A 12,405-nucleotide genomic window follows, 5' to 3' on the forward strand; every position below is an offset into this window, starting at 1 on the left:
AAATCACTGAGGGGCGGATAGGTGGCACAGTGAATAGAGCACCGGCCCTGGAGTCAGGAGGACCTGAGTTCAAATCTGGCCTCAGTCACAATACACTTACTAGCTTTGTGACTGTGGGCAAGTCACTTAACCCCAATTGCCCTCCAAAAAAAAGAAAATCACTGAATCTAAACTATGGTTATGTACATATATAGAAGCAACCAAATATCTTGAAAGTGACAGTGGAGTTAATAATTCAGTGTTCATGAAGATAGGCAGTCTTGTTTCAGTTTCTGAATATACTTGTTTTTCATTATTGTTAAGAATGCCTCATTCATTTTCTTTTTTCTCAGATCTATACTCCAGATTTGCTATCTTGTTGACTCCTGACTGAAGCTGATTACTGTTTGTCTGGTTTGAGTTTTGAACCAGACCTGTGGCTTCCTTAAAAGACAACAGTTTTCAGAGTATGATCTGGGGACTTCTAGGAGTCCCTAAAACTTTTTCGGGGGGTCCATGAAGTCAAAACTATTTTTATAATGATATAAAGATATTTGAACTTATAATACAGTGAATATCAGTATATATCACCCAAGTAAACATAAAAGTTATTGGAGGGGCCCTTAATAATTTTTAAGAATGAGACCAAAAAGTATGAGATCTGGTATAAGAAATTTTCCATAAGGAAATTTCTCTATCAGTGAAGACTAGTACCTGCTCTCCAGTTTGTTGTCTTAAGAGAGTTGCCAGGGTAGTGAGAGGTGAAGGGACTTGTCTAGGGTCTCATGGATATATTTGAAAGGTCGGATTTGAATCCATATCTTCTTGACTCATAGACTTCTTATTTCTCTGTGCCACACTGCCTCTCAATGATTTATAGTTAATATGATAAGAATGAAAATTCAGTGCAACTCCTCCATACTATAATTATTACAAAATAATGGCTATAAAAATATAATTTATGTACTATGAGCTTATGCTTAATAAGCACCATGACCAAACAAATTAATCAGAGCCTAGGAAGATAGGACCACCAAATAAAGTGTTTTCATCACATATAAAGATCCTCCCTAAATTTTTTAAAAATTTATCCTTGCATTTATTTTTGCTTGTCTTAAGATTTTTGACCAAAATGTTTGAGCTGGCAGTCCTATGCAAACAACATTCTTGATTTAGGAAAAGCTGTAAAGTTGTCAGCTTCCCCTGTGCCATTTAAAATTCTTCTCACAGACATCCTGAATCGGTGTACATTTTCTTTCTTTATTCTTCACACTTCCTGAATTGTTTTGGTTTAAAAGACTTCTTGCTAGACTTTAGTAGTAGGGTAGCTGATGTTTCATTTTTCCCCCTACATTTTATTAGTACAGATTTACTATTTTAGGCTGCCAGAAATATGTTTAACATATCATGCATAGTAATATGTAGTATGTTATTTTAAGTGATCAACCAAAATAAGCTGCCAAAAAACATGATACCACGTATCTTAGAAGATGAAGGATTTTATATTAAAAAAAAACCAGAAATATATAAAAGGACTTGTAACAAAATGGAAAATCGTCTACTTATACTGGAAGAGGTAAGCACACCAATTATTTAAAATAATTAAAACAGTTGATACTTACATAGTGCTTAATTAAACATACAGTTAAACCTTTTTAGTACAATTATGTAAAGTTATTTTAATACAATTTTTTTCTGAAATATTTTTAATAGGGAAAATGCTGGTTTGAAGAAAGTGGAGAAATAATTTCATTACCTTCTCCAATTAAGCAGTCATGGAATTTCAGAAAGCTCATTACTGTTGAAACCTTAAATCCAAGATTAAAAACGATTTATAAGAAGGTAAGCAACTGAAACGTTTTTGTAGTTCTAGAGTTTTTCTAGTAACTAGTCATTATTGGCATTTCCCTGGGGTAAACTGTGAGCTTTTTAAAAAAAATCACCATTGAGGATAATAATATAGGGGGCCAATTTGGGGCGGGGGTAACATGGGCAAAAGTAGGTGGCAAAATACTCGTATATTTCAAAGATCTTTAATTTCATCAGTGGGAGTATTCTTTCTGCTGATGCTAGAGCTTCTTTTAACTTTAGCTAGTCTGATCTTTGGTCAACATGCATACAATCTGTCAGTGAGTCCACATTTGAAGCTTTATTGGCTCTTTTCTGCCAGAGCTTGCACTCATTTGGCATAGCTATCAAGAAACCACAATCACCTCCACACAATGCATTGGTGTAGAACTTTAGTGGAGAAGTAAAAACATAGACTTGAAGAATTATAAAAATTATCACAATATACAAGAAGTTATTCACTAGATTATTTTCCTTATCCTACTGCTAATTCAGGAAAGGGGAAAAAAGCAGGAAACTCTAGTTATTTAACAGTAGGACAGTTTCTCCAGACGTGCATCATCCCTTACTGCCTCATGAAGTCTTCAACCAGTTCATATAGAATGTAACAGTTGGCAGGAATAATCTTTCCATTTTAGAGGGAATAGTACTTCTCTAGTACAAATAAGAGTTAGGATCCTAGGCCATTCCACAAAAGCCTTGCCATCTCAAAATGTAAGATGAACTAGGCAGTATTGGCATCAGTATTAGAGAATTAGACCAATTTCTTATAGTGTTTCTTTGGGAAAATGTGTTTCAGGTTCCAATGTGTGTCTCCACATCTGTGCTTTGGCAACAGGATTGTGAGAGAGTTAGTAGTGATTAAGAAGGCACCAGTTGTTTAAAAAAAGGGAAACAGTGGTGCTTAAATTTTTGTCCATTAGAACCTTCCTCTAACCAACTGAGCTAATAAGACTTATGAAATAATTCTACTTTATAAAAATAGTGAAAATCACTTTTAGAAAATTTATTTGATTATGAATGCATGGCAAATTTTTTTCTTTCAAAAGGCAATAAAATCAGATACAGAAAGCTGTTTCAGAAACAAAATAGAAGGCCAGAGGGAAATGTGTCAACTAGATCTCAACATCTCAGTGTTACAGTTCAGCCATCATCCTCTCTTCAATCAAGAACAAGTACTGTGCTCTAGGCTGCTCCAACTTTATGAATGTTTTCAAAAGAGACAACAACAAAATATACCTCACTTGCTATATGAAAAAGTAAGAACATACTTTTTTGTTCATATGACAAAGTGATCAATGTTGAGATAGTAAGATAAACTGATTATTAAGAGTCAACTTCTCTTAGGACATATTCATTTAACTTTATATTTAGTCATTTAAATCAGAACAGTGATCGGTCCTGCCTGTGATGGGGAGATGAAATAAAAGTATAATTGAGACACACTTAGTAATAGTGTATGTGGGGGTGGGGGTAAGGGGAGTTAGAGTTGAGTGAACTAGGGGATTATTCACAGAAAACAAAATAAGATGAATTAAGCAATTTTCATTACTTGGTTCTCTGCTTATTAGTTTGGTATGGTAGAATTCAATATTTAATGCTGATACTTTTTCATAGCATTGTGGAATAGGGCCAAACACACCTTAAGTTTTTGACATTAGAGGAAGGTGACTCAGAAATAAATGTGAAGGGGCAGAATGAAGATGACAGTGAGAAGAAGCATTAGAGTCTAGTTTCTCCCCCTCACCTCCTTGACAAAGATCTAGAGAATGCATCAGACTAAATTCTGATTGGGAAAGCCAAAGAAGTTACAGTAAGTCATTTTTCCAGATCAGGAAGGATTAGAGAGACAAGCAGAGAGGTCTGTAGACACTGGGGAGGGTTTCTGGCCAGGAGCTTGCATGGCTATGGCAGCAGTAGTGTGGATCACTGAAGCACCTAGGAACTGAGAGAGGGTTGAGATGGGCACCAGAGGGAGACCCTGGACCCCTGAGCAAGTCCTAGGTACAGGAACAAGTGCCTTCTGGCAGCTCTGTCACCCACTACTCAGTTCTGGATCACACATCCAGGGCAGAGAAGAACAGTTATAAGCATTAGCCCCAGATGTATACTGAACACACAACAAGTTTCTGAAAGCACATGTTAACTGTGTGAATTGTCTTTGATGCCAGAAGCAGAGTGCAGAATCCTAGATCAAAGAGGAGCCAGTAGGGCAGTTGCTCTGAACTTGGAAAGCCTCCCAGTGGGCAAATAGTAGCTAAGTCCAAACTTCCAACAAGAAACAAACCAATAGACCCAAACTTAAGTCAGGAACTTGCGGAGCTCAGACCAGGTGGGCAGTGAATAATTCCCCCCTGGATCACACCAGTTTGGAAGAAATGAAAACTTGAAGTTCCTCAGCCAGAACTGTGGAACTCACAGAAGGATATAAGAAGATAGAAACTCAGGACAAATATTCTTCCCCTTCCCCCCAGAAATACATGGAGTTCAGCACTAACACAAAGTCCAAAGTTAAGAATAACAGCAACACAAAAGAATCCAATTATGAAGAGCTGTTACTCTGACAGTGAGGCTCAGGACACAAACACAGAAGAAAAGAATAACTCAAAAATATCTACAACTAAAGCCTTAAAGATAAATGCAGCTTGGACACAAGTCCAACAAAAATCCTAGAAGAGTTAATGTAAGAGTTAAAGAAGGTGGGGCTGGTAGGTGGTGCAGTGAGTAAGAGTGCCAGCCCTGGAGTCGGGAGGACCCAGATTGGTTCTGGCCTCATATACTTAACACCCATACAAAATAACTGGCCATGAAACCTTGGGCAAGTTACTTAACCCCAATTGCTTAAAAAAAAAAGTTAAAGAAGGAGCTAAAAATTATTTTAAAAACCAAAAGAGAACAGCATAAGACAGAATTGGAAAAGAGGCAAGAGCTAGGGAGAAAGATATGAAAAGAGAATTAACAGCTTGGGGAAAAAAGAGACAAGCCTCATTAAAGAAAATAACTCCTTGAAAATTAGAATTGTCCAAATGGAAGCTAATGAATCAAAAACCTGAAAAAATAGAAGGAAAGATGAAATATCTCAGAAAAAGCAACAGATTGAGAAAACAGAGCAAAGAAAGATAAAAGAATCATTGGGCTACCTTAAAGCCATGACCACAAAAGAGCTGAGATATCACATTTTAAGAGATCATAAAACAAAACTGTTCAGGTATGTTAGAGAAAGAAGACAAAGTAGAAATTGGAAAAAAAAAATCATTGGTTGCCTCCTGAAAGAAACCCCAAAATGAAAATTTCTGGGAATATTATAGCCAAAATGCAGAGCCTCAAGGTCAAGGATTGCAGTATAGGGTGGAGGTCCTGGAGTGTATGTCCAGCTTGCCAGAGCATGTGGAGACCTCAGAGAGGGTATCCATCTAATACCTCTGGCAACTGAGAAAACCCCAGCATTTGGGACGAAAGTTCCTCTATCTGGGGGAAGAGTCCTACTGTGGCAAAAAGCCCAGGGGTCAAGTGACTGAGGGGCGACATGACTAGGCAAAGGAAACAAAGCAGACAGAAGATTCAACATTAGACTCCTATTTTGGGGACAAAAAGGAGCAAAGCATGGAACAGGAGGGAGACAGTGAAGTCAGAACTCCTGCGCCAAAAGCTTCAAAGGAAAATATGAGCTGGTTACAGGCCATAGAGGACCTTAAGAAGCAGATAAGAGAAGTGGAGGAAAAATTGGGAAGAGAAATGAGAACAATGCAAGAAAATTATGAAATGAGAGTCAACAGCCTGACTGAGGAAAATAACACTTTAAAAAACAGACTGCCTCAAATGGCAAAAGAGGCTCAAAAAGGCAATGAGGAGAAGAATGCCTTAAAAAGCTGAATTTGCCAGATGGAAAAAGAATCTCAAAAGCTCAATGAGGAGAATCATGGCTTCAGAATTAGACTGGAGCAAATGGAAGCTAATGGCTTTATGGGAAATCAAGATGCTGTTAAGCAGATCCAAACAAATGAAAGAACAGAAGGCAATGGGAAATATCTCATTGGAAAAACCACTGACCTGGAAAATAGATCCAGGAGATAGAATTTAAAAATTATTGGACTACCTGAAAGCTATGATCAAAGTAAGAACCTAGAAATCACCCTCCAGGAAAGTTCTCAAAGAAAACTGCCCTGATGCTTTAGAATGAGAGGGCAAAATAGAGGTTGAAAGAATCCACCGATCACCTCCTGAAAAAGATCCCAAAAAGAAAACTCCTAGGAATATTATAGCCAGGTTCCAGAATTCCCAGATTAAGGAGAGAATATTACAAGCAGCCGGGAAGAAACAATTTGAATATTGTGGAAACACAATCAGGATAACCCAGGATCTGGCAGCTTCTACATTGAGGGATCGAAGGGCTTGGAATATGATATTCCAGAGGTCAAAGGAGCTGGGATTAAAACTGAGAGTCACCTACCCAGCAAAACTGAGTATCATGTTCAAAATTCAAAATATTCAAAATATGGTCATTCAGTGGAATAGAGGACTTTCAAGCATTCTTGCTGAAAAAACCAGAGTTGAACAGAAAATTTGACATTCAGATACAAGAAACAAGAGAAGCATGAGAAGGGAAACAGGGAAAAGAAATCATAAGGAACTTATAAAAGTTGAACTATTAACATTCCTACATGGAAAAACAATAATTGTAACTTATGAAACTTTTCTCGGTAGTTGAAGGGAATATATATAATGAGGGCATATACATATGTGAATGTGTGTATGTATGTTTACAGGTATACATAGAGGGCACAGGACCAATTTAATAGGAAGGGATGATACTTAAAAGGTGAAATTAAGAGGTGAGAGAGGAATATAATGAGAGGAGATGGGGAGAGACAGAATGGGGCAAACTATCTCATACAGAAGAGGTAAGGGGAAATGGTTACAATGGAGGGGAAGAATAGGAGGGCAAAAGAGAATGGGTCAACCTTATTCCCATTGAATTTGGCTTGAGGAGGGAATGAAATATATACTAAATAGGATATCTCACCCTACAGGAGAGTAGGGGGGGGAGGAGATGAGAGGGGGGATGATGGAAGGGAGGGCAGGCTAGGGGGGAGGGAAGTTGGAAGCACCCACTTTTGAAAAGGGATGGGATCAAAGTAGAGAATAGAACAAGTGGGAGGTGGGATAGGAGGGAGGGAAATATAGTCAGTCTTTTACAGTATATCTACTATGTTATAGTTTTGCATTAGCCACACATGTACATCCTATACTGAACTGCTTATCTTACCAGTAAGGGTGGGTGACAAGCGAGGAAGGGAATGAACCTGGAATTCAAAGTTTTAAAATAAAATATTCAAATATGTGTGTGTGTGTGTGTGTGTGTATACTACTATCAGTACTATTTTACATGTAATTGGGAAATAAGATATACAGGCACTGGGGCATAGAGATCCACTGGAAAAGTCGAAAGGGGTATGGGAGAAAATATGGGAGGGAGCAGATTGGAGGAGGGGATATCCTGTGGGACTGCTATTTTTGCGGGGTGGGTAGGGGAAAAATGGGGAGAAAATTTGTAACTCAAAATCTGGCAGAAATGAATGATGTAAATCAGAAGTTAATAAAGCATTTGAAGAAAAAAATCTTTATTTTTATACCTTTTATTTTTACCTCCCCTTCATTTCTAAATATATCCCTCTTCCTCTGCCCCCAATCTTTCCACCCAGCAAGCCATCCCATGTAACCAAGATTTTTTTTTAAGGAAAGATTAAAAAAAACAGTTCAGCAAAGCTAATCAACCTATTGTGTCTTGAGAGTATCTGACCCATAAGTATAGTCTTCTAACTCCATAAATAGAAGAAGGAGGTACTTTTTGTTAATTCTTCTCCAAGGCTACATCTGGTCATTGTAATTACACAGTATTCAGTTTAGTGGGGTTTTTTTTTCAATTAGAATAATTTAAGTTATTGTGATATGTAATGAAATGTGCCAAGCATTAATCCATGGTCTCTTCTAGCATCACGACTTCTAATTTTAAATCTGTGAGATTCTCATGGAAGATGTAGGTAATTGGAAAAAATAAAAGATGGAGTATACCCCCAAAGAAAGAAGTACCACTATGCTATAGGAACAGAGAAAAATTTTCCAGATTTCTCTAGCTTAAAAAGAAATCTTTTCTTAATGATAATAATAATAATATACATATAGTACTTACTGTGTGCCAGACTGTTTATAGTTATTTTTTTACTTGGTCCTCACAGCACCTCCAGGAGATAATTTCTCTTCTTATATCCCCCATTTGACATTGGGGCTACTGAGGCAAGCAAAGGTTAAGTGACTTGCCCAAGGTCACACAACTAGTTAAGTGTCTGTAACTAGACTTGAACTTGCATCTTCCAGACTCTGGGACCATCTTTGTGGCTAAATAAGTAACTTTAAGTTTCTGTGTCCTAAGCTTCAAATTACTTCAACTGCTGAAAGCTTTCCCATAATATACAAGAAACTAATAAAGTGGCTATTATATAAGAAAATAATAGATAACATTTATGTAGCACTTTAAGGTTTTCAAAAGCACATTACATGTCATCTCATTTGCATGAAAGTGATAAGATAATCACATAAAAGGTATCAATTAGCATTTTTTCTGATTATGAAATGGTAATTAGGATAGAAATTAATTTTGTAAAAGAATGGAATTGGGGATGAGGAAGACATATGGGCTTATAAATACCCAGGGATAATTATGGAGAACTGTGGGAGAAGAATTGTAGGAGACTACTCCCCTTTATGCTTTCTACTGGCATCACTGGATGGCTGACCATCACCATCATGTTGGCTTTAACTGGCTAGCTTCATGCTGATTAACAAGTAGGGGGAACCATAGGATAAAGGAATATGTAAAGATGATGAATACTGATTCAACACCAGGAGAAGCTTCCAGGCAGCAGTCTGAGGTTGCAGTGTCCAATGTTGCTATGGAAATGTCACAATAGCAGTGGACCCTGACTGTCTTCAGAGAGCTACTTAGTATTACCCTTACCACTTCTATAATTCCTTGGGTTAGAGGAATGTGTATTAGAGTAGAAAAATATTAAAAATTATAAATAAGGGTGGTGAGTAGATGGGAGACCTTTTAGTATGCCAGAAAGAGGGCATGCTTAAAAATATATAAAATTAAAGGACTAAAACTAATTGTTAAGAATTAGGTAGTATTGTGGGGCGGCCAGGTAGCACAGTGAGTAAGAGCACCGGCTCCAGTGTTGAGAAGACCTGGAGATAGAATCCTGGGTTCAGACACTTAGCACTCACCCAGAAACACCTGGCCGTGTAACCTTGAGCAAGTTACTTAATCCCAATTGCTTTAAAAAAAAAATAATTAGGTAGTATAGGGAACAAAGCAAAGTGTTTTAAAGAACAGACCAAATATGGACAAATGAGAAAGTGGTGAATGTTACACATTAATAGAATATATAGGGGACAAAAAAATAATGATAAAAATAGACAGTGGATTACTATAGTCATTGACCAGAATATCTTGTATAGCTAAACTATTCCACTAATCTACCACTCTATTTCTTTTTTTTTTTTTAAGCAATCGGGGTTAAGTAACTTGCTCAAGGTTACAAGGACAGTTATTTCTGGGTGTGGTGCTGAGTGTCTGAGCCCGGCATTCGATCTCCAGGTCTTCTCAACACTGGAGCCGGTGCTCTTACTCGCTGAGCCACCTGGCTGCCCCTAAGCAATTGGGGTTAAGTAACTTGCTCAAGGTTACACGGCCAGGTGTTTCTGGGTGGGTGCTAAGTGTCTGAGCCCGGGATTCGATCTCCAGGTCTTCTCAACACTGGAGCCGGTGCTCTTACTCGCTGTGCTACCTGGCCGCCCCAACCACTCTATTTCTTAACCAGTACCAAGCAGTTTTGATGATTGCTGTTTTATAATGCAATTTAAGATCTGGTATGGCTGGATCACCTTCCCTTGCATTTCTTTTCATTAATTCCCTTAATATTCTGGACTTTTTGTTCTTCTAGATTAATTTTGTTATTATTGTTTTCTAGCTCTATAAAATTTTTTGGTAGTTTGATTGATATGGCACTGAATAAGTAAGTTAATTTAGGTAGAATTATTTTTATTATATTAGCTAGGCCTACCCATGAGCAACTTATTTTTCCAGTTATTTAGATCTGACTTTATTTTTGTGAAAAGTGTTATGTAATTGTGTTCATATAGTTCCTGGGTTTGTCTTGACAGGTAGACTCCCAAATATTTTATATTGTTTATAGTAACTTTAAAAGGAATTTCTCTTTCTATCTCTTGCTATTGGACTTTGTTAGTAATATATAGAAATGCTGATGATTAATGTGGGTTTATTTTATATCCTGCAACTCTGCTGAAGTTGTTAATTATTTGAAGTAGTTTTTTAGTTGATTCTCTAGGATTCTCTATCATATAATCTGCAAAGAGTTATAGCTTTGTTTCTTCTTTGCCTATTCTAATTCTTTCTTTTTTTCTCTTATTGCTAAAGCTAATATTTTTAGTACAATATTGAATAACAGTGGTGATAATGGACATCCTTGTTTCATCCTCAATCTTATCGGAAATGATTCTAGCTTATCCTCATTACATGTAATTTTTGCTGATGATTTTAGATAGATGCTACTTACTCATTTTAAGGAAGACTCCATTTATTCCTATGCTCTCTATTGTTTTTAATAGGAATAGGTGTTGTATTTTGTTAAAAGCTTTTTCTGCATCTATTGAGATAATAATTTGATTTCTGTTGGTTTTGTTATTGATGTGGCCATTATGCTGATAATTTCCCTAATACTGAACTAGCCCTACATTCCTAGTATAAATCCTACCTGTTTATAGTGTATTATCATCATTATAAATTGCCGTAATCTCTTTCCTAAAATTTTATTTAAATTTTTTGCATCTATATTTATTAGGGAAATTGGTCTATAATTTTTTTTTTCTGTTTTGGCTCTTCCTAGGTATCAGCACCATATTTGTATCATAAAAAGAATTTGGTAGGACTCCTTCTTCACCTATTTTCTCATATAGTTCATAGAAGTATTGAAATTAATTGTTTTTTAAATGTTTGATAGAATTCACTTGTAAATCCATCTAGCCCTAGAAATTTTTTCTTAGGGAGTTCACTGATGGCTTATTCAATTTCTTTTTCTGAAATGGGGTTATTTAAGAATTTTTTTTCCTCTTCTGTTAATCTGGGAAATTTATATTTTTGTAAATAGTTATCCATTTTAACTAAGATTGTCAAATTTATTTGCATGTAGTTGGCCAAAATAGCTCCTAATTGTCATTCCAATTTCCTCTTCATTGATGGTGAATTACCCTTTTCATTTTTTTATACTGGCAATTTGATTTTCTTTCTTTTTTCAAATCAAATTAACCAAAAGTTTATCTATTTTATTGGTTTTTTTCCATAAAGCCAGATTTTAGTTTTATTAGTTCAATAGTTTTCTTAATTTCAACTTTATTAATCTTTCTTGGTTTTTAGAATTTCTAATTTGGTATTTAATTGAGGATTTTAATTTGGTCTTTTTCTAACTTTTTGAGTTGCATGCCCAATTCAGTGATCTCCTTGTTATTTTGTTCATGTAAACATTGAGAGATATAAGATTTCCTCTAAAAACTGCTTTTGCTACATCTCATAAGTTTTGGTATGTTGCCTCATTATTGTCATTCTTTTGGATGAAGTTACTGATTGTTTCTATGATTTGTTGTTTGACTCACCTATTCTTTAGGATTAGATGCTTTAGTTTCCAATTAATTTTTAGTCTATCTTTCCATGACCTTTTGTTACAATTTTTACTGCATCATAGTCTGAAAAGGATACATTTAATATTTCTGCCTTTCTGCATTGGATTATGAGGTTTTATGCCCTGGTACATGGTCAGTTTTTGCGTATGTACCATGCACCGCTGAGAAAAAAAAGTATCTTCCTTTCTATCCCCATTAAGTTTTCTCCAGAGGCCTACCATATCCAACTTTTCTTTTTTTTCTTTTTCAAATGCTTTATTAACTTCTGATTTACATCATTCATTTCCGCCAGATTTTGAGTAACAAATTTTCTCCCTGTTTTTCCCCTACCCCCCCCCAAATAGCAGTCCCACAGGATATCCCCTCCTCCAATCTGTTCTCTCCCATATTTTCTCCCATACCCCTTTTGAATTTTCCAGTAGGGCATGGTGGATTTCTATGCCCCAGTGCCTGTATATCTTATTTCCCAATTACATGTAAAATAGTATTAATAATAATAATATATATACATATATATTAAACATTTGATTTTAAAACTTTGAATTCCAGATCCATTCCCTTCTTCCCTTGTCACCCACCCTTACTGGGAAGATAAGCAGTTCAGTATAGGTTGTACATGTGTAGCTAATGCAAAACTATAACATAGTAGATATATTGTAAGAAACTGACTATATTTCCCTCTCTCCTATCCCACCTCCCACTTGTTCTATTCTCTACTTTGATCCCGTCCCTTTTCAAAGGTGGGTGCTTCCAACTTCCCTCCCCCCAGCCTGCCCTCCCTTCCATCTTCCCCCCTCTCATCCCCTTTCCCCTTACTCTCCT

General features: G+C 36.4%; 1 protein-coding gene across 1 annotated transcript in view; it reads left to right on the top strand.

The window, feature by feature from the left end:
- The window catches only part of CC2D2B (coiled-coil and C2 domain containing 2B), a 131,065-nt gene that overhangs the window by 31,862 nt on the left and 86,798 nt on the right, over positions 1–12,405 (top strand). The window contains 3 exon segments of the mRNA XM_069067095.1: positions 1,419–1,555; positions 1,693–1,821; positions 2,877–3,086. Coding sequence (XP_068923196.1) covers positions 1,419–1,555; positions 1,693–1,821; positions 2,877–3,086 — 476 coding nt within the window.

This window comes from Petaurus breviceps, unplaced genomic scaffold, assembly GCF_028583685.1.
Source record: "Petaurus breviceps papuanus isolate PSGF00001 unplaced genomic scaffold, PetGlider_PUasm1.0 90740, whole genome shotgun sequence".
Taxonomy (NCBI): Eukaryota; Metazoa; Chordata; class Mammalia; order Diprotodontia; family Petauridae; genus Petaurus; species Petaurus breviceps.